The sequence below is a fragment of the Gambusia affinis genome, linkage group LG09 (assembly GCF_019740435.1).
Source record: "Gambusia affinis linkage group LG09, SWU_Gaff_1.0, whole genome shotgun sequence".
NCBI lineage: Eukaryota > Metazoa > Chordata > Actinopteri > Cyprinodontiformes > Poeciliidae > Gambusia > Gambusia affinis.
In genome coordinates, this window is record NC_057876.1 from 17,561,915 (window position 1) to 17,585,750 (window position 23,836).

A 23,836-nucleotide genomic window follows, 5' to 3' on the forward strand; every position below is an offset into this window, starting at 1 on the left:
GCAGCACAGACGAGAGGAGGCACAGCATCAATATTATGTCTCACAACACTGCGTCACAGCGCATACGCACTTTCTCTCAGTGTCCAACTCCCAGGGTGGCAGCATAATGAAAAGCATCTGTTTACCTTTCATTACGGTCCAACGAGAGATTCAAAAACAAAAGAAACAAAGGAACAGAGGAGGTGGAAGCAGGAAGAGAACCAGAGCTCATATGAAAAATAAGACATTTCCTTTAATAACATCTGTAACATCATGGTTGTATTCTGGTATAATTCTGGATATATTCAAGGACGCAGAGTACACTTTTAATGAGGACAAGGACCCAATTAACTTACAAGTTGATACAACATAAACCTGCATTGTTTTCTACAAAGACATCATAAAAGGGCACAAATGGTGTAGCAGCAAAAAAAGAGTGTTGCTTTCTTGTCTCTACATAGGCTACAGCAGTACAAAGTATTTGCAGAGTAGAGATTTGTTGTAATGGACAGCTAAAATGAAGTTACAGATATGTCTAAAGTATCCACTATGTCATACAAAGCACGGATATGACAGGTTATAGGATGTTACAGAGTTCAGTAGGGGGTAACTAGAGTTTATTCAGACACTGGAAGCTGGAGAGAGTTACCTCAACAGTACATAGCACACTGATGTTCACACAGGAGAAGGACATCTAAGAGTTACAAACATGTCCACACTGTATATCTGCATGAAGAGGCAGGACAGATAAATCCAGATGATAGTAGAATAAAAATTTCCTGGCAAACTGATCAGATTTTATGCATTAAGACAGAACGCTTGATGAAAATGTGCATAATATGATGCAAAAGTATTAATACACACTGAACTCTTTGATATTTTGTGAAGCAACACATTGCAGCTCCAAGCTACAATGTGTTGTATTGAGATTTTATGAGACAGTCCAACACAAAGTCCTACATAATTGTAAAGTGAAAGGTAAATGATACACATCACCTACTAAGAGATGGCAGTCTATCTAAACACACAGGGGCAGCAAGGAGAGCATTACAACTCCTGGCAAAAAAAAAAAAAAAATCCCCAGAAAGCACAGCCAGAAATACAATGGGATGGGTTAGATAAAAATATATTTGTGTTAGGATGGCCCAGTCAAAGTCTAGACATATCCATTTGAGACTCTGTGGCAAAATCTGAAAATAAACAAATTCAGACCAAAGGAGACAAGCAGCTGAGACTGCTGTTGTATACTTTCCCTTCCACTTTGCAATTATGCGCTAGTTAGTGTTTTGCATCTGTCAATCTAAAAAAGAATATATATACAAATAAAATATATTGAAGCTTGTGTGGTTATTGTGGCCAAATATGAAAAAGTCTAAATGTTGTAAATACTTTTGTACATCACAAGTGAATGTGTGATTTCGTTTCTGTTGGTCCTCAAAATAGATTTTCTTTCTTGTTTTATCATGAATTGATCTTACAGTATGTGCTCTGCAATGTCCATCACAAGTGCAATTTGTACTGCGGTCCAAATACTCACAGGTTTCCCTCTAACATTTGTTTGCTTATTTAAATATTCCCTAATCTTAAAACACAAAGTGTTAAATGCTTATGCAAATTATTAATGTCCACACAGGAAAGACTGCAAGTGATATCACACACCCAAAAAAACTCCCGTCTCAAGAGTTAAACATGAGGATTGATACTATAATCCTTGTATATTCTGTGTATATGTGTTTTGGTTCATAAACTGGGTGGTTGGGTTTAGCATTAAGATAAAGAAACAGGGATAAACTAGTCTGGCTCTACCCAAAAGTAACCTAATCTGCCTAACTGAGACCTTTAACCTCTTCCACCTCGGAGGTCCGAGCATCAGGACCATCTGTTAAAATTGAGGAAAAAAAAGTCAGGTTGATGAGGCTGCAGCTAATAGGAGGAAAATGTATGCAGAGTTTCTTTTGCAGAAAGAGCTTAGAAGGAGATTTAAGCTTTTAAGCTTTCTCAGACTCATCATTATGAGGTCGTTATTTACGCTGAAGAAGCAGAAGTAGAAAAATCCCACTCTGGCCTGGTGATGGGAACAAGGAGGATTTTCTGAACTGTTTCAAGTGTCTCTTCGCCATAGACCCCAAGGTTAATCACTATGGCCTAAGGCTCAGTAGGTCATATCCACAATTATTTAGGGACTTTTCAGGTGAAAATTTAAAACTAACGAACTCGAGGGTTTAAAGCTCATTTTATGTGTATGTAATTATTTCTGTACCTAAAACGTGAAGAGTCTCTGATAGTAGTTATTCCCTCGTGTTTATCAGTTTTATTTTAAGAGAAAAAAAGACTTGTATCAACCATCCGATGTAACTTTCCCCAAAGTGATCCTAAATAAAGATGCATCTCAGTGAATAAGAAAATCAAGTACTTCATTTATTTCTGTAGTTCAATAAAAAAAAGAGCAAAACTCAGATATTACATGAATTCACAGGAGTGATTTCAAGTTTTTTGTTCTTGTTAATTTTGATGGTTACGGCTTACTGCTAATAAAAACCCATTTTTTTCCCCAGAGAATATTAAAATATCACATATGGCAAAAAAAAAGTCTTTATGGGATATTATGCTATGAATTGCTGACTTGAGAGGCATACACTGACCTACTCCACAAAAACGATACTTTTCAAAAGGCAATTGCAAAATATGTTGCTGATTAACAGAGCTACGTCCAAACACATCAATGGAAAGTTTAGTGAAAGGAAGAAACGTGATTGGAGTGAGTGTACAAATAGCATCATAAATAAATCATCATTACACAATTTGACCTTATAAGTGTTTCGTGTAACAAATGAAGGGTATGTTTGAAGTGAATGCAGTAGGTTTTCCTTCTATACATATATATAATCAAGCTTGTGTTTGTATATGAAACTTTTCAGACTCTGCTCTTTCTGTCAAGTGACACTCAAGCAATACCTGGAAAGTTACAAGGATGCCTCCGAAATGAAAGAACAGGCCCATTCCGACAGAGTCTGACCCGGAAAATATGTCAAAATAATGGAAAGTTGAGCGGAAGGTCAAAGTTTGGTAGATAAAAGTGCACAAGCGATAGGGATAGTGTATTTTATTCGAATATGAATAACACCGACACCCTCCAGAAGAAGGGTAAGTCGCAAAAGATAATTGTAAGATAAGCTGCCAATTAACAGAGCTGTATTCCATGATGGAAAGCTTAGTGAAAGGAAAAAGTGTGTTTGGATACTGTACTCTGCGCAGTTATCTTCTTCAGCAATGACATTTTGTGGGTTTATAAAGAACTAGTAATGGAGTTCTCTATTAAATATCCTTTTTCAATACATTAAGCCATAATCACCCACAATGATCAATATTAACAGGAAAAAATATTTGAATTATATCACTCTGTGTGTAATAAATCTATATAATACATATTTTTCCATTTTTGAGTTGAATTACTGAAATAAATCACCTTTTAAAATACATTCTAATTCACTGGGATGCACCTGTAAAGCCAAAATTGGACAGTGAAAATATTGAGGTTAAACGAAGCGCTGGGAAACCTTCCCCTCTGTACTCAGAGAACCAGTTCAGTCTCTTCTTTTAAAACAGTAATAATCCGTCTCTATACCAGAGACTCTCCTTATTGCCAAATGCATCATTAAGTCATTCAACGCAGAGGAAGCAACAATAATGCTCTACTACTCTGTCATTGCTATGGCATATATACATTATATATTTAATAAAGAGGTAGTGATTGAAGCATTGATTGACAGCAATAAACACTGAACAATGAGCATGGAAATAAAAAAACAAAACATAATCTCATCTGAGGAGAGTATAAATACAAAGCTTATCACAGCAGCCACCGAAACAAAGTTCTGCTGCTTCAGTGCCGACACATAAATAATTCCCACTGTGGATGGTAGCTTGTTTCTGGGGGACCATTCTTCAATCAGCGGGACTGTATGAACACTGAGCCGTGAATTGCGGCGTTTCCAAGCTATTGTTGAGCAGTTTTCTAACCCCAAGCCCTAATACGTCACGGCTAAAATCTTCTCAGTCAAATTTGGCACAGCAGACAAACTCTGAATGGGAGTTGAAGGGGAAAAAACGGACTTTAAACTCTCTGACCTGCCACTTCTTCAGCTCCACACACCGACTGACTGACAAGCTGCTTGGAAAGTAGATCTTTGTTTCCCGACTCTGCGGCCGAGCGGTCATAAAGTAACACTGAGTAAAACCGTGAGATTCAGCCTGAATATAAACAAGTTATGCTCTGGGTGTGAAACACTCCCTGCATCCGGGCTCTAACATGCAACAACAATAGCTATGTTTTCCTTTCACTGCACCGGGGACGGCTATTTGCTTGGTTTCTGTGTGCTGCACACAACACCACCCCACTGATTGTTTGAATTACACTTTGTAAATCTATAGAGTCTCCCATTTGTGACTCGTGTGAGCCCTCTCTGTTTAAATTCAATACATTTGGGCATCGAATCAGCAGGCCACCCAGCGTGAGTCGTTGTGCAGGCGGATTAAAGATGAACACAAGCAAAACAAAGACACTTCCCGCAATATATACTCTCCATTACCTCTGCAATCAACCTGGGACAATCATAATAAAATATAAAAGAGTGGCATGATATAAAATACTCTATATATGTTTACTGTGCAGTAAAATTGCAGAGAAACAACTGACATATATTTGCACAAATGGCTTATGGCTAATAGCATTCATTTCACACTGCATGTATGTGTGTGGATACGGATGCATATGTATCGCAGCAGCGTCAATGTCTGCATTTAGCTTGACGTCTGTGTTCCTGGTATTGTAAGTGTGAATGTTTGTGTGAGTGAAGCGGTGGAGAGCCGCCAGGCCTCATTATTGTCATTCTCCTCACTGCCGAAAAGAGAGGCAAAGAGAGGCAAAGCGGCTCCTTTCAATTGAGGAGCTGAAGAGAGACGAACACAAAGGGCTCAAAATTAAACAAATGCCGGAAAGAGGCTTGGAGAGCCAGCCCGTGGTCATACGCTTTGAGTGAGAGTGAACGGTTGCAGGGATAACCCATCTGTGTCTTTCAGTGAGCAGACCACACAGATACCACCCGTCCCAACATTCATCCTCTCTATTAGGCCCAGAGACACCGGGGTGCCAGCTCATGAACATGCCCCGTATCCTTCTGGTGCGTCTGAAAGTACATATGTCCACCGATAACACGCTGCTGCTGCTTCTCAAATCCTCTTGATTTAAACCTGTGTGCAGTTTTCCTTCCACCGAAACATCAACATGAAGGACACTTTGGCCCAACCAGTCTGGTCTCTTGTGTAGTTAAGTTGTAATCCAGTCTCCAACGAAAAAACAACTTAGCAAAGAGAGTCCCAGTGCCTTCATCCTTCACTCAAGTGACACAAAATGTGCACACACACGCACACACACACACACACACCCACGCATACACAAAGCTCTGCCACAGAAGAGATGAGGTGGAAAATATGCTTGCACACATACAGATCTACAGCACATTTAGGGTGTAATGATACACAAGTACAGGTTCTAGAGTGTGCTTCTACTAATACATCCTTCTGGTTGATACTGGACGCCCGACCATCTGCACTGTCCATTGCACAGATGCTCAGAGCAGGTGATGGAGCTAAAGATATTTGGTGGGATATGAAGCAAGTGGCTGGACGGATCAAGTCCTTGTCGCTTCACACCTGAAACAACAAACAACAGAGAGGAAGGTGTTAGAATTAAAGGTGTTTTGATTGATCGTGGACAATGGAAATCCACTTATCAAGTTTATTAATATCTCCATTTAGGATTAAAGGAAGGCTCTAGATGATTGCATTTACAGTGCCTTGCAAATCTATTCAAACTCTTTGAATCTTTTCAAGTTGCAACTTCACATTTTCTGTAACAGACTAAAACAAAGTAGTGAATATTTGTACAATGAAAGGAAACTGATGTAGGATTTTCATACATTTTTGCACATAAAAAAAAAATATTTTATTGTCCAAGCAATTCCAAAACTAGGACAACTGTGGAAGTTCAGAAAAACAACAAGCAGGAGAAAGAGAGCATTAGTCAGAAAAGCAGCTAAAGGCCCATGGAAATGCTGGAGGAGCTGCACAGACCCACAGTTATTAGTTATTAGTCATAAACGTCACACATCTGGCCTTTCTAGAAGTGTGGAAAGAAGAAAGCAGTTGTTTAAAAGGCAACATCAAGATGTCCTGTTTCCAGTTAAACACGAGTCAGGAGGGGAATTTAACAAACATGAAGAAGAACGGCTCTGGTTAGACGAGACCCAATTTAAAACTTATGTCCCACCTGTAAACTGGTATGTAAATCAAAAACTATAAGAATCAGTCTTTCACTTCTTTTAATGTTTGCATTCAATGTTTTCTGCTCTTTGGTGGATTTGTGAAGCACTTTGCTCACTTCAGTTGCTTTAAATGTACAGTATAAATAAGATAATGCCCACTTGAATACATACATACATATACATATATATATATATATATATATATATATATATATATATATATATATATATATATATATATATATATTTATATATAGATATATATATAGAGAGAGAGAGAGAGAGAGAGAGAGAGAGAAACTATAGAAGGACTTAGACCACATGTGCCAAACTCCAGCCCTTGAGGGCCTTTCAGATGTGTCTCTGAATCAAATAACTAGACCTTTAGCAGGAAACTAAAACTGTACTGAGGAGGTATTTCATCCATTTGGTTCAGGTGTGTTGGACCAGGGACACATTTAAAAGTTGCAGGACTCTCAGAGACTGGAGTTTCATATTCCTGGCTTAGTTTATAACATATTCATGTGTTACATGAACACAGTCAAAGTCCAGATCTAAGTTCAACTTGATAACTGCTGTCCAGTTTGACTAAACTTGAGTATTTTTGGTCAATATTTCAGTCTGTAGATGTCACACCTTTCTGACTTCATTTTAAAAACATTTGGAAACCATAGATCATTTTCCTTCAACTTTCCTATTAATCCCTCTATTAATGTATCTCTGATCCTGTACATCCATCTGTGTACTTTTGCCGTCCAGATTTGTTTGTGCCATTCATATGAACTGACTTGCAACGGCGAGAGTTGAGAGTCTGGCCTTTTCGACTGCAGTTCTTGGCTTTGAGGGTGCATCTACACTGACACAACGTTTCATCCAGGGCCCACTTCCTTCCTCTGCAGGGACGGCACCGAGGTGTCGGGGACGGAGGCAGAGAGGGGCTTAGGGTGGTGGGACGAAGAGATGGAGGAGGTGGGGGCATGAAAGGAAGAATCACAGGAGCATGGGTTCTGGAAAAAGAATAAATAACACACTAGACTCATAAACAGTTGTTTGTTGTCATGCAGCTTTCTAGATTTCAGCCTAATAAAAGTATTGTTTCCATTGCTGGATTGATTTATAATTAGAATTAATTTTAATTAATCACAAGTAGCACATTAGTGGTGTGAATAATTGTATTTTAAATCAAAAATAATGAATGCCTACCTCATGGAGAGCTCCTTCATCTGAGAACTGTACATGCGGCACCGAGGCTTCAGTGAAGAGGAAGGAGGAGGTAGAGTGGTGGGAGGAGGAGGTGGAGGAGGAGAGGTGGAGGGAGGAATCAGAGGAGGATGGGTTCTGGATGAAAAAGAGATGCAAAAACCACAATGGTTAGACTCATAATTAATACAAATGAAGAGGAATCCCAGAGTGCGACAGTAATCTTAAGCAATAACCAACATTTGAATAGAATACGTATATAACATGTACATAAGTATGTAGTTGATAAATACAATGCAGCACAAGGCAATATAATCCATGTAGTTTAATATATTGTGACAATTTTTTTTATGTTAAAATTTGGTACAGTGTGATAAAATATGATGGAGTATATGATGTGAATATGTATGATTATTATATTATTTTATACCCAACATAAAATGCTGCTACACATTAAAATACAGTTTGATATGATAAAACATAGGAATATGAGAAGATGTGATATGTCGTAAATTATGAATATATTATGAGCTGTGATTTAAAGCAAAATATTATGATACAAAACAGTATAAGATACAACATAACACAATATGACCAATGACGTGGGGGGAGGGATACGGTATAATAAAATGTAAACATTTGCCACATTATAATGAATTATATGATAAAATACAGTATGACATATTATTTCAAAACAGGAGAGGAGCACAACTATTTTCCCCTGTGGATCAGATGTTACAGTGGAAAAGAGAATAGCTAACTTTTTAAAAATAAACAAGGATTACACAGTTTTGTATGTTCACTCTTGTTATCTTTGCTGGCATTTGGACAAAAACTGTACTTTCAACTGATGTCAGATTTGCATGACAAGCTGACCGTTTTATTTTACCATCACAGGTCCATCTTTGACAAGAATAAATTGACTTCATTTAAGAATCCTAAATGAACACAGACTGGACTGCAGGAACAATGTGTGACAAATCTGTAAAGTAATTACTGGGATATTTTAGCCTAGATAATAGTGATGCACTTTCTAAAAATGAAATGCAGGGCTTGTTTGAACATGCACACTGTCTGTCCGAGACAAACCCCCACAATGTAGTGAGTGGGAGATGTGTGACTAATGTGAGATAATGTTTCTTTAGAGGCTGACAAACTAGCTCCTCTGTCTGTCCGTCTGTCTCTCTGTCTGTTACCATGGCTATGATCGCCTTGTTGCCTTTCTGTTCTTACGGTTCCACCTCTAGATGCCCTGATCTTTCGCTCTCCAAAGTCTAAGTCTGAGAAAGTTGCCTGCGTCAGTCGGTCCATTAACTGGAGCTGGTTCTGCCTCAGTCGTCCCCGGGAGGCCGGCGGCTTTAATGAACTTACTTAATGAGGCAGAGAGGACCCATCTTTGTTCGCATCCCGGTGACCACGCCTGCCGCTGGCATGGACAGAAGAAGAGGCATTTGGGAGCAGATTACACAGATTTCACCCCTGCCAAAGTGTGAATAAAGCCTTTTCTGAGTGATGGATGGGTGCTGGGGGACATCACACCCAAACGGAGCCACCTCTGGCCCCAAGGGTCCGGAAATGACTGACAATAAAGTGAAGGGGAAGCAGATGAAAAACACTACAGAGGAAGGGAGCGCTAAATCTTTTACCCTTCAGGAGTTAATAGTGATTATATCCCCAAACTGTATTGGGAATTATATAACAGTGTGTCTCACAGCTCCAGACAGGACATATTGGCCAACTACTGGCTAAATACTGAGTTGATAACCGTGACTAAGGAGTTTATCCGTGGATTATGGCGATGTGTGTGTGTGAGTGAGACCTTGACTGTTGCTGTGGCTGTAAAACAAATTGTCCTTCAGTAAAAGCATAGCCCAGATAACCCAGTTTTCTCTAATCGAAACGCTCTCACTAAGCCTGAGAGTATCCAGAAAACCCAGACTGCTTTAAGAAAAAAACAGGGTTAAGCTTCAAACTGAGCTAAAATGTGTAAAGAGTGCAAAGAATGCTGAACGTACACAGATCTGATGGATCCGGTTTTCCTCTGCCTGGACTTCCTCCCCTCTTTTTTCCTCTCTTTTCCTGCTGGCTTCAAATGGAGCCTGAGAACAGATAACATGCACTTTGTTAAGACTTTACATCTAATGATAAAAAACTGATCATTATTTATTTAAAAAACAGCTAAAACAAAAGCTTTGAGGTTTATACCAACTTCCTTGTTAGAATATGAATTCCCACCAAATGCATTACATGACAAAAATTACATGACAAACATTCTTATCCCCCTCATTCTATGCTCTCATCAAACACAAATGACTTGTTGACTATTTTTACAAGCTGTGCTACTGCTAGACGCTGTGCTAGTTAAAGTTAAGCCTCGGCAATGCTGGTTGTAAAGCTGCCCCTACGTAGAGCTCTTTACTGGTGACCTACCAAGATGGCGCTTTCCCATTTTGGCCATCTTCTTAAATTCTGGCTTGTCAGCACAACCTCCGGATCTTAACTCGTGTTTCTGTCTTTCCTTGTTAACCTTTATCCAGACATGAGGACAGTGTTAACCAGCTTTGATCTGACATTATAAACAGGCCCTCCTGCCACTGTTGTTGTTTTTGGAGCTCTAATTTACTATTATGGATGCGTGACTGTGTCTGGGACAGAGCACATGGCAGGGGAGATAAAATCATCACTATGGTGACAACAGGATGCGGGCCGTCCCAGAGGGAGACGGGACGTTTAAAGAGAGTCAGACAGATGCTAACTCCCTAACGAACACTCACAATCACTCAAAAACATATTTTAAATAAGCACTAAAGTGTTTGCATACAGCCAAAAACAAAGTATTTCGTAGTTCAGACACTACGTTATGCTCTTGATCTGTAATTAAAATATTAAATATGGCCAGGATGAATGCACACACATAGGTTGGAATCCCTTATCTATGTCCACGCCCAAACAGGAAGCAGGAGGACATAAACATTATGGATGCAATTATATGACTTTGAGGCTGGACCTGGCAGTGTGAGGCGCACAAACAAACAGACCCAGCAGAAAGTTTCCTTTTGCAGCGTTGACAGGAAGAGCATGATTTACCATCTTTGAGTTTATTTACAGCAAATAGAGTTTAATGAGTAATAAAATGATCTGAAATCAACTCCTGAATAACTCAAAACCTCAGATGAGTTAACAATAAACAGGAAGTTGCATGAAAAGAAAACATAATGGTGAAGTATTCCTATCAGAGCCCGTTTATGTAACAGTTGCATCCCTGCACTGAATCCACCTTGCAACAAGCATTGGGTATTAAAGCCACTTTACAGCTGGCTGCTGAAAGGCTCCCTGGGGAGGATTTCCACCTCTGGTAGTGTTGCAAATTTATTAGAGGCCAATGCACACAGAAATGATGTGATACACACTGTTGGCCCACAGGTCTGCGCCTGTGGACCAGCTTTACCAATCCACAGGTACAAGCAGAAAACTATAGCAAGAAACTGTTGGTATTTCCTTAATGACTTTGAAGCTTTTACCAAACTAGAAGTAAAAATGACCAGATTTTAAAAAAATTAATCCTGCATATTGAAACTCAGGTACAAACTTTTACAATGCATAAGAGCGACATCAACACCAACATGATCTAAGAGTTAAAATTACAGCTGAGTGCAGCTAAAAAACTGCAGGTGATTAATTCATCATCGGCAGGTGGGGCCAAATGTTTGGGTGGGTTTGCTGCTGTGGAGCACAAAACATCAGCAAGAACCTTCAAGAAGTTGCTTTTGAGGCTCATCAATGTGAGAAGGGTCTACAGTAGTAGCAGCCAATTGGTGCAGAAGAGAACATCCCAGAAAATCCAATCCAGGGTTAGACGTTGAAACATTCAAAGGAATTGCTAAAAAAAATCCCAAAAAACAACAATAGAAGATCACTTAGATCTTCACAGCTGGATGAACCACCACTTCTGGGTCTGTTTTCTTTATGTGGCTCAGATGTTGAGTCATGATGCACATGGCCATGTTTGGAAAAGCAAATCCAACACACCAACATGTGTAACATGATGGACATGATCTCTGGCTGCAGGACACGGGCACCTTGTAGTCACTGAGATAATCATAAACTCCTCTGCATGCCAAAGTCATTTCAAATGTGACCCTTTCCATCCAACAATCTTGGGTTAAATCGGGTGAATGATACAAGACACGGCAGCAAATCTTCAACAGAACGGCATAAATAGAAAGCAACCAAGCTGTTGCGATGGCCCAGTCAAAGTCCAGAGGAGGTGGAACCTTAAGGGAGCTCTGCATGAGAAAATATGCACAAACCTTAATGAACTGAAGCAATTTCATAAAGAAGACTGGGACAAAACTTCTTAAAACAATAAGGGAGCATTCATAACCCTTTAATTTTAACTAATTTTGACTGAATTGGATTCATTTACATTTGGATTGAATTTGGTTTCAATAACTGAAATAGGTCGACTTTAATCAAACTCTTTATAAAGGGGTTTGATTTTTTATAACACAATTTGCATTTGAGCTTGATTTGCTTAAAGTATGCATTTTTTAAAGTAACGACCCTTACTCTCACGCGTCTTTCACGAAACAGTTGAGTGGCACAGATCACAGGTAAATTTGTCCTTTTCTTTATGAATTTACCAGTTTTCTCAGACAGACATTAATATTATTTTGAAAAAACAAGCCATGTGTTGAAAAATTAAACTTAGTTAAAGTTAAATTTATTTTGAGCTCAAACTGTTGTACTTGATAAGTGAAATAGACAACACAAAGACACCCACCAGGTTTCCTCATCCTTTCACAGATTTTATGATTCAGCATTAAAATCAGTAAAATTAGTAAGGTTTTCTCTTTATAAGATGGTAACATATCATTAAATATAAAATGAGACCAGAGTGGTGTTACCTGGTAGTGGGTGTTGGCTGGAACTGTTCCTTTAACCTGTGGGCAGATATAAAGAGGAGAGCAGTGGGGTCAGTGAACAGCAGGTACTCCATGAGTCTCCAGACAGATGACTGTTTTTATTACCTGCACTCGCACTGGCTGTGCTCTACAAAGGGCAGCTCGATGAGCTCGTGTTTCATGAAGGACGTTCTCATCAGCTGCACACAGAGCCGAGAAGAAAAACTATTTCACACTTATCATCTAACCAAAACACACAGGTGTGTGTGTGTGTGTGTGTACCTCCATGGTGAGAGTGTGTGTTAGCGAAGGCACACACTCCAAGGCCTCATCGGCGCAGCAGCCACCACATCGCTTCACAGACACACAGGACGGGACGAAGAGGTGATGGATCTCCCCCGGCAACTCCCGCCAAACCTCCACCAGAGTGTCGCGAGGCTCGCAGCCGCTGCGGGAATACACCTCCAACCACCGTCGCACTGACAGACAGACACACGAAACATGTTCCCAGTTATGATTTCACACCTTCAACTCCCTGCCTGGAGGTTCTCTGGCGGATATTTTTGGGCGTACCTTCCCGACCTTCCCTGGATCTGGGGGAGTCTGCCGGCCGCCAGTGAGCGAGCTGGAGAGACAGTAAAGATGGTGAACGTGAAGCTCAAATATTTGCTTTGACTAAGTTGAGCTCAAACTTTGTGCTCTTCTATGAAACCAAAGTTTGGAATTAAATTCAAGTTTTTTGGAGGTAAATTAAATGAAATCCCTTTGCAAGATCTCTTATGATCTTCAAAACACAAAGAGTGAAAAAAAAATTATAAATGTGTGTTAAATATCTCACATTTTACTCCTAAAACATGTAAAAGATAAAATTACATTAAAGAAAGAAAAAAATAAAGCAATACGTTAAACACCAAGATAACAAAAATACAAAAACATTCAACTTAAAATTTTGTTCTGAAAGTGTATGTTGCATATTTAATATTAACATCGCAAACTGCATGAAAAAACGACCCCAGGCTAGGATTCAAACCCAGAATCTTCTAATTTCACGGTGACAATGCTACCAATTTTGCCACTGTGTAGTCTGAAATGCATAAAAGATCAAATGAAAAAATAATAAATGAGTAACTTTTTTATCTATTAAATTAAGGTTTCTAAAAATTCCCAAATAATACAGCAGTTAATAAAACCCTAATTTTGGAGCCTCTGTGTTTTTCTTTCTGCATCAGATTTAAAACCACGGCATGTCATTTGATGTTACTAATCCACTAATCCATATTTATTTCTGGAGTAAAGCATTAAATAGCTGCAGGCATCCTAGTTTTATTGTCTCCAACCTCCGCTTTGACATTGTTGCGAAACCTGGCTGGAGCAGATCAAAGAGTCTCTTGTTAATGAACACCACAATATTTCACACCTGGGATCAGAACATGGCAGGCTCAATAAAGCCTGCTTCATAGATAAGAGGAACAAATAATAATAAAAAAAAAACCCTGGAAACCTCTGAACTTTGATACTGAGGGTAGCAGCAGGTGCAACAGTTAATTTAAACATCAAGGTACATTTTTGGCAACACATTATACAACACACTTTCTGCACAGATGAGGTCTGCTGGTTTACTTGAAGTGAAAATGGCTGTGCACATGATCAAATTTCTGCTCCGTGATGTTGTAGAAGAGCAGGCTGCTCCATATTTGAACCTGTTGCACCTGCTACCTTTGCCCTCAAGCACACAGATGGATAAAAAAAAAATTCTACAAAGGTGCATAGAGGAAATGTCAATAGGTGAATTATGCAAGATAAATTCAATTTGTCTCACTGTGACTGATCTGCTGTGCATGCTATATATTATGTTGCTGTGTCAAATAGTGTTCTAATTTCCCACAGATGTCTAAACTTAAAGATGCACACATCCTTTCTGCATAATCTTCATCTTACTCAACACTTTTATTATCAAGGGTGAAAATAAAACACTATTGAACCAAAATGGACCCAATTCTTTCTGATGCAGATACATGTTGTAAGTTATGAAGGCCTGGGTTGGTAGATCTATTTCTTATTGAAATAAATGTAGTCTTAATTTAAAAATATGACTTCAGAATAAGAGAAAACAGAACCAAAATCAGTAAGTTGTTGAAGTTCACAACTTACTGATGGACCATCATGCTGGCAGAGATAGTTTTTGTTTAATCTGTGCTGATAACCTGCTGAGCAGTGCTTTTTTTGGTATTACCAAAGGAATAAAAATAACTTCAGATATGAAGACCAGCTAAAAAAAGTTGTTAGCCTACTTATTGAAGTTTCTACCAGAGTGAAATGAACCAGAAGTATTTAAGTGGCAGCCATAACCAAAGCCAATAAGATTTGTTTATACATTTAAAATTCACAATTCAGTTGTCCTGAAGTTCTTCTTACATCCTTTGTTTCACATTTGAAGCCAAACCAAATTACGGTAAAGGCACAAGAAAAGACAAAAGAGGAAAATCTTTTCCCAATTTGCATTATGAGTGCACTAAAAATGTTTTCAGATGATTTTTTCTAAGAGCAGAGTGATTTCTATTAATTTTCTCTAATTATGTTCTGGATTGTTAATTATATTTTGTTTGTCCGCAGCCATATGAATGATGAGCTTGATGAATGAACAGTTTGTCCACTCAGAGCTTCATAGATTGGTGACCTTTTACAACATGATGTGACAGACTTGTTACCAATTAAGCTAATTAGTTGTGAGATGTTCTCTTAGCTCCAGCCTTGTTGGCAGGACACATCCTGGCACAGTTCCTGTCGTTTGCGTTCAACAATCTCTTTCAAATAAGTTGTTGACTTCTAATTAAAGAGTATGCTTCTATTGTTTAAGTTTGAATTCAATGTGTCTTCTTACAGATCTTGTTTGAAGGCAACATTGAGTCCAAAACACATTTGTAAAGGTCACATGTTGTTTTTATACACAGTACACATATATTTGTTATTGCTCGACAGTGAGCAATTATTTGGACAGTGAAAAATCCTACAATTTCTCCAGGCTAGTAAACACATCATAAATAAACAGCCAAATTGCTCTTTGCAAGCAGTAGAAAAAAAAACATCTATATTATTATGTCGAGCTTTTAGCCTTTAAAATCTGCTAAAAAATTTTCAGCCAAACAGAGGGCAGCCTAGGAAATACACAGAGAGGAAATGCACTTATAATGCTAATTATTTCCAAAGTTTTAATTATACTATTTTATAAAATAGTAAAATCTGATCCTGCTGTAAAGCTGCATCAAAGCAACTATTCAAACACTCACAGATACAAATCTTTACCTACTTGTGTGAATTATTAATGCTGGTTCACAGCAGGGTAGCTTACTTTCTGCAGAAAATTAATGAATAATTTATGGAAAATCATAGGTCTAACAGTAAATCTTTTTTCCACAAATATTTCCAGTGACACAACTCATGTTTATTTTATGGAGAGCTATTGAGGATAGAATAAAGGTAAATAATTTTGTCTTAAATGAAGCAGGTTTGTGTATTTGTTTGGGGGGAAATTGTTAAAATATTAGGAAGCAGTAATGTGTCTTATAAAAGATATACACCGTATACAGCTGAGTTTTATTTCCACAGGTATCTTTATCTAATGACCTGGATGATATCACCTTTCTTAGGCTGGTGAAAAAAAGAAAGGACATCTTGGAGTAGATGTTTTATAACTCTCCTCTTTTATGATTTGGCTGTTTTCTTTTCATTTTTCATGATGTCACGAAAGGAAGCAGCATGTTTGAGGTGCTGACTTAAAATACATCCACAGATTTGTCTCTCTTCATCTCAGGTGTTGTGAATTAACCAATCAGAAGCTTGCAAAACTGTGACATCATCGTCAGGGCTTTATTTAAAAGGGTAGTATGATTTGTTTTTCTGGCACATAGTGCCATTTTATAGCACAATCAAGTAACTACGTTGATTTAAGTTGTCATACAATGCAATATATGTCAAGTATAAATTAAAATAATATTTACTTTGCAATTTAATGTTTTGAACTGGACCTATGTCGCTTTAAAAAGTCCTGCTCTTTCTGAAGCTCCACTTTCAGGAAGTCATTACAACATCACTCTTCTATTAAACTTTTAACAGAGTTTTTACCAGTGTTTCATATAAATGAGCACCACCCAGAAAACCACCCAGGTGATTTTCACAGCTGAATGGTCGACACTGGAGATTAAATGATTTCTCAAACATAAATGAAAGAATAAAGGCCGCACTCCATGTATGTTTTTGATTAGGAAAGAACATTATAACATGATGTAAAGCTCAAAAAGCCGATATTACATGATACTGGCCCTTGAAAGACAAAATAGCTCTAGTGTATTTCTCTTTGATTTTTCTGGTATTTGACAACAGAAAAGGTTTAGTCTAATCTAAAGTCCAGATACAAAAATATAGTGGCTGACCTGGAGAAAAATGTGAATGATCCATTTCCACCATCAGATTCTACTATCACAGCATGTTACAACACTTCACATGTTTTTTTTTTGTTTGTTTTTTGTTTTTTTTTTGTTTCACATGTTTTCAGATTGTTATGCCCAGCAGTGTTACCCAATATATTTACTTTCACTAGTGGAGCATTACAACTTTCACACACTAAACTTTATTAGAAATTTGGCTTTGGGTATATTTCAAATGTAATAAGTACTATGGAAAAAGGTTTAAAGAAAAAAAAAAAAAGCTTTCAACATTTCACATGTTGAAACCTGTGTAGTGATTTCTTGAAATTCTGAGTTTAAATGATCTGCAATATTCTGCATGACAATATAATTGATGCTCTAAATTTAGCACTGCAGTATTTTTGCAACTATAAACAACCTAAATACATGTTCTCTCTGTGGAAGCAGAAAGAGTGAAAATAGACTTTACAGCTCCGCGTTAGTCTCTGTGTGCATGAAGACCAAGGCCACTTGTAAGGGAATGTAGACTTTGTCCAGTTGCCCCCTCCCTCAAAGTGCTCCACCCCCTGTTAACGCTCTCTCACACACATGTTTGACTCTTATTGATTCAACAACAGTAAGTTAAGCTGCAACTGAGGCCATTTTGTGGCCGGTCTGAGCTAAACTATGTTTCTTCTCTATCTTTGAGACAAAGTCTCAGATTAACTCCTTTTGGCAGCCATATCTGCCTTTCTCTCTCTCTCTCTCTCTCTCTCTGTCTCACACACACACACACACACACACACCTATTAAATATGGGTGCCAGCCCAGAGCCATCTGCACTGGCAGCGCTATCTTTCAACAGTCTAACCAGTCTAACTCCCAGCCACTCCCTGGGCCCATGGTACAGATGGGGCTGTGTGTGTGCTGAAAGGAGGAGACGCGACACCAGCGAGGCTCATTGCCACGACAGAAGAAGGATGACCCCCTTTTACAGAAAAGCTGTCGGGGAGGCAGACGGCACAAAAGCAGAACGTCTCGGGGTGTGAAGGTGAAGAGGCTTTCTGGTGTTTCATGTAGCCTCTGGGATGATGAATGACTATAAGCTCCAGTATCATAGCGGCAGGGTGCTGCTGCACTGCCTGTCCCTGATTCAGCCTCCTGATATTAAAGCAGAACGTGCAAATTTGTCCTGCAGAATAAGCCCATAAATCACACCAAAAACCATGTTAGTGCAGTCAATATGTGTTTATTATGAGCTATAACTTTCTGTCCAAATCATAGAAGTAAAAAAAGACAACAATAGCACTTTTATGTGTAATGTGTGCTAAATTTAAAAAGAGATAAAATAACATAATCCTTTGTTGTTTCTGTAAGTGTTTTTTAATGAACTGTTTAAATTGTTATCTTAGGGTTGCCAGACTTCTTTTTTTAACTTTTATAAGACACACTATCGCTGCTACTTGCTATTTTTCAGACTATAAGAGGGTTTTGGTGGCATTCTGGCAAAGCTCATCCACAATTTTTAGAGCCAGACACAGACTTAGCTGTTCACTGTGTTCCTATGAAACACTAAACGGATAGTGCAATCTTTACATCTAGCGCCCAAATGAAGCCAAAACATACATTTAGATTTTACATGTAAATCTTTTTTTTTTTTTATTTATTGTAATGCTTAACAATTACTTATAGGTGTGAGAGAGATTTTCTCTGCGCCACAATGTTTAAAAAGGTAAAACATCAAATTTTTCACATTTTATGAAGATGGATTGAAGAACAACACCAACAAGTGCCAGAGAGGGGATTTTCCATAACCTGGCAACTTATTAACTGTCCTTATGAATGGTTCAAACCTGATCCCGCAAGAACTGGAAGGTTGAAGTTTTCACAGCAACATATAGTGTCACAGGTTATTAGACCAGTTGCAGTCAGATGTCACTAAATCATTAAACATAGTTGGTAAGCAAACAGCACTATGAAGATCAAGAAACACAGCACATGGGTGACGGATGAGGTTGTGGAGAAGTTTAAAGCAGGGTTAGGTTATGGAGGAATATCCCAAACTTTGAACAAATCAATCCATAATCTGAAAACAATATATCAGGAATATGTAGCATCAGTGGATGTAATATCACAACGGCTGATGTGAAGTTACAAAACTGTTAAAATAATATATCCAAGAGACTTCAAACATTGCATGGCATCAAAAAATCCAGCCTGTATCTCACTGTTGTTAATAAGCACATCTAACACACATCACACTGCCCAAGATCCTCAAGGTGACAGAGTGTTGGATGCGTTGATGCAAAAGAAAAGATTATTTTATTCTAAGAGATATAATGGTGGTATGTTTACTATTTCACAATCGCATGACTTTATATTGGTCTTCCCTGGAGAATGGCAGACTTAGTAAGATGTCAGCCTAGTTGATCTGAACAAGGAGTATAAATCAAAGAAGCATCCAAGAAGAGCAAGGTAACTCTGAAGGAGCTGCAGAGATCCATTGCTCAGGCAGATGAATCTTTCTACAGGATATCTGTTAGTCAGGCACTCCACAAATCTGCTCTCTATGGAAGACAGGCAAGAAGAGAACCATGTAATGTTTTGCTTACAGTTCACCACAAGCCATCTAGTGGGCATAGCAAACATGTTGAAGAAGATTCTCTCGCCAGATGAAACCATTTTACTTTATAGCCTAGAATGGATTATTTAAATTCTTTATATATCCCTAAATACTGCAGCTTTTAGGTAGTACAAAGGACCATGAGTCTTCAACTCCAATCTTAAAATCTGTTAGTTGGCTTTCTGTTAGTCTTTGTACTGATTTTAAAATTTTACTGCTTTCAAAGTTTTAAATGGGCGAGACCCATCTGATCTTCTTAACATCCACGCCTTTGAGAGAACTCTGGTCAACCAGCCAGTTTCACCTTGATGTTTCAGGGTCAAAGCTAAAATGTAAAGATGATTGAGCGTTCGTCGTTCACCTCTATCTGTTCGTACTGCTAAGACGCCACAATCATTAAATGTCTGCTAAAAACTCATCTCTTTTCTCCGGCCTATGACAGATAATGCATGACATGTTTAATAGTTAGTTGCTTAGTTTTAAAATATTAACTCTGTGTTTTATTGACTTTTCTTACTGTTTATATTCTATCGGATGTAACTGTGAATCTCTTTGGTCAGCTGATGTACTTGCTCCAGTCCTCGTCCCAGTCCGACGTCCTGCCAATTTTAGCGTCTCTGCTCCAACACAGCTGATTCGATTGGCTTAATGACACTTGTCAGAGTGTCATTAAGTTCTGCAGAGGTCTGTGAATTAACTATCATTTGAGTCAGGTGTGATTGAACCAGGGAAAGAACTAAAACATGCACATCACTGCCCTTGAGAACACCACTGTATTAAAAAAAATCCCAGGTACAAATGAGTGGTTTAATCAGTGCTTTTTTATGTGCTCAAATGGTCCAGTCAAAGTCCAGACCTAACTGAGAATCTGTGGCAGCACTTTGTCCTTTAGTCTGGATGAGTTGGGAATTATTTTAAAAAGTATAACAGGAAAAGTATTTCAGTCTCTCTAAAACACCTGTAGATGTAATTTTAAAAAATCATTTTGTTTTAGGCCACACGTTTAAGATTTTTATTTTTAAAATATTTTAACCCCTTTTATAGCAATATGCCTCAAACCAACACACCATCAGATGCCGGTTGATGCATATTGAACACATACTAATTATATTTAAAAGCATGTTGTCGCCATACAGTGGTCGGAGTAAATTCTGCCTATCGTGGCTCATTTGTATGGTAAATAACTAAATGCACACCCATAGCAATAACCCCACTTAATTTCAAAGCCGGATAGCAAAAGCTTAGTAAATTTTTACATATACCTATATGTATTTTTTAACCACCTCACAGTTCCTGTTGGTCTCATAAAATCCTAATAAAATGCATTGATGTCTGCGGCCAAGTTCAAGAGCCTTGAGCATCTTGTTAAGACTGACGTATAATGAGACTCACATAGCTAAATGACTGCTGATTAACTGCCCTACAACATCCTGAAGGTCTGAGTTTGTCAGTCACATGACCTGAGGTGACAGGTGTCATTGACCCAGGGGATAACTTCGGCAAAAGCAACAACGAAAACCTTAGCACCGCAAAATGAGGCTCCATGTATAATTATCACCCCGCACTTGCACTAACCCCAGGGGTCAGATGAAACATATAAAACATACCTTGGCATGGAAGGTCGGTATTCTGGTGAGCAGCAGGAACTGAAACATTCCTAAAATAACTTGAAGCATAATCCCCATCGTGCAGGAGTCAAAAGGCGCGCCTTAAAAAGTATTTTTGGTCCAATCCAAAATAAAGAAGAAGAAAGAAAAAGATAAGAGTAGGTGGCTTGTGTTGGCTTTCTTCGCCGGTTACAGACGCAGATGTCCCGCTTTCATTCTCCAGTCTCCCTTCCTTGAAAGCGCTCCCAGGGTGGCATCATCAATGCTGGAATATCAACTTTGCTTTCTTGCATTTGGGCTTGAATTAGAGCAGAAACATACCCAGGATCAGTTTCCAGACTAAAGTAAGTTCAGCACAGACGGAGTGTGCCTCTCTCTGTGTGTTTTTAATGTATAACCTTGGGAGCACAGCAGCAGATTCGGGCCTTTGTCTTGAAAAATGAATGAACTTTAAATTAAGCCCGTTTCTTTAATCAGTCCCGTTTGGCTCTGATCCCTTGAAGCCAGTGATGATGTGGGGGGTTCCAGCCGGCGTGGCGTGACGGAAGGATTATACAGATTCCCGCTGAAACGTGGAGCGATCAGAAAATCCTGGCGTGTCTATAAGGAACACACACACAAAAAACTGCATCATCCAGGAATAGGACGTTTTATCCGGTGAAGATCCGCCGTGCTGAGGAACAGCGCTGCATATTCCTCTCCTCTGACTCGGTCACGCTTTCACTACACTGTCGCTCCAAATTAAAATGTGACGTCTCCTCTCCAGGCGCATCTCTTTCTTTAAAATTACCTCCTTATAAATAACCCCTATAATCCCGAACCTCCTCTGACATGGAAGTGCATCTGCGGCTGAGGCAGCGCAGCAGCAGCAGCAGGGCAGTCCGCACACACAGAGACACAGACAGAGCCAGAAAGAGCCGCGGAAAGGTGCAGCACTCTACATTTGTTAATGTGATCGCTTTCCTCGCTTCCTTTGCCCTTGAGACGCACGCAGCGTAACCATTGCGCCGCCAACTTTCTTCCGAACGGGACAGGCGCACTGGATACAGGTGCAGCGTCTCTATTGGTCCCAGAGTGAGGGATCAAGGGGCCTCCAGGGGGCCCCCCCTAAGCAAGGAGGGGAGCCTGGCTGTGCTTGCCTCTGAGGACACGGGGGTCATGCCTCTGGAGGGTTCCTTTAAAATTCATTTAGCCCGAGGGGCTATAAACCAGCACATGTTGAGCCTCATATGGTCAGATTTAGGGGAATTCTACATTAAGACAGCTGAAAAACGAACTCAGAAATATATACTCTGATAGTTGTACTTTATCATCAACTTTTATGACTAAATAAAATATTATAAATTAAAATACTGACTTTTTAAATATGTTTCTTCCAATCAGCACAAGTTCAAGATCACGTAGGGAACCTAAGCTAAACCCACAAAAACATATCACTTCAAATTGACCATCACATCGCTTCACTTTAGTGAAGTAGGAAATAAGTTTGTTTCCCTGATTTCCACTTCCATTTGTTGTGCATATATATATTTTTTAAGTTTTGTATTCTTTTAAATGGAATATTCACACCTACGAATACACAAAATAACAGCATTAGCATGCATGGTATCGATTTAATAAGTAAAACTGGGCCGATATTAGTAACTGATGTAATTTCTATCTTGTTGCTGTTTGTGTGTGAGGGGGTCGGCCATGTCGGGTCTGTTTGGGGATTTGACACTGATGCAGCGCAGGACAGTGGGATGTTTATCTGAAGAAAGAAGCAATGTTAGTGTTGTGGTTATTTTGTCACGGTATGGAAAGGGAATGTAAATGTATATCAGTAAATGTCTGGTTTAGGGCATAGTAGTAATAATAATGTTCATACCACCCAAAAGTTCTGGATTGGTGTGTCCCTTTCTATAAAAATCTGAATTTAAAAGCACAGTGGGACAGTTACATCACAACAATAAAATTTTAAAAGGAGGGCCACAGCCCCCCTTCGCCCTGCACTGATGGCGCTACTGTTTAATAAACAGGCTCATTTAACAAATGTAATTACACACCCATTAGTAGCCCTGTTTACCACTTTGAATGGTGGGGGCTGTCCACAGGATAGAGACAAATATAGCAAAATCATGAAAGTTTATTTTTAAAATTTTTTGTTAGAACTATTTGTTTCTCACTTATGTATTTTTCTTATGGATTAATCTGACTTCTTAGCTAGAACTTGTTATAAAGTAGCTGTGTAATGACATTTAAGGCTTTACTACCAATTGGTCTCTTTTGTGTCCCATTAATGTAGTCACCATGAATACACTGCAAAGGTGTAATTATGGTTGTAGAATCACTCATTTTAATAATAAAAAATCTTTACTTTTGTAAGCATTAATGCTATTCTGGATTGCTGAAAAATATGACTTATTTTAAATTAGTTTTAAGAGACTTTTGTTAATTCTTGTTACTAGAAAACATTAAATGAGGCCACTTGTTAACTTTGATGGTTATTTTTTTTAATACAAAGAAAGACACTCTTTTTAATTCCCATTTTACTTTCTATTGTCTGTCAAACAAAAACGGCTGGACTATTATTCTGGCAGTTTTCTCTGTATCTCATTAAACTAAACATGAAAGTCAATTAAAACTTTATTCATTGCTGCAGCAGCTCCTTTCCCATGAGCCTTGTCTTTCAGTCCTATGTCAGAGTGTGTGTGTGTGTGTGTGTGTGTAGGCAAGCTGACACCACAATCTCAGTCATTATGGTGTGTTTGGGTTATGCCGGCGCACTCACACGCCACATGAGGGTGAGGGTGTCTGC

General features: G+C 38.7%; 1 protein-coding gene across 1 annotated transcript; it reads right to left on the reverse strand.

Moving 5' to 3' along the window:
• Positions 1-212: 212 nt before the first annotated feature.
• On the reverse strand, positions 213-22,270 carry vegfba (vascular endothelial growth factor Ba). The gene is made up of 9 exons (XM_044127029.1): positions 21,040-22,270; positions 12,980-13,031; positions 12,689-12,885; positions 12,533-12,606; positions 12,410-12,445; positions 9,518-9,601; positions 7,506-7,640; positions 7,091-7,309; positions 213-5,691 (listed from the first exon to the last, which is right to left on the reverse strand). The coding sequence occupies exons 1-9, from the start codon at positions 21,115-21,117 to the stop codon at positions 5,670-5,672; spliced, it is 897 nt and encodes a 298-aa protein (XP_043982964.1). The 5' UTR covers positions 21,118-22,270; the 3' UTR covers positions 213-5,669.
• Between the last annotated feature and the right edge of the window lie 1,566 nt (positions 22,271-23,836).

Coding starts and splice junctions, on each gene's coding strand:
- vegfba (XM_044127029.1), bottom strand. CDS start 21,117: ATGGGGATTATGCTTCAAGTTATTTTAGGAATGTTTCAGTTCCTGCTG. Junction 12,446..12,532: donor CACAGCCAGTGCGAGTGCAG/GTAATAAAAACA, acceptor ATCTGCCCACAG/GTTAAAGGAACAGTTCCAGC. Junction 5,692..7,090: donor CTCAACTCTCGCCGTTGCAA/GTCAGTTCATAT, acceptor TTGTTGTTTCAG/GTGTGAAGCGACAAGGACTT.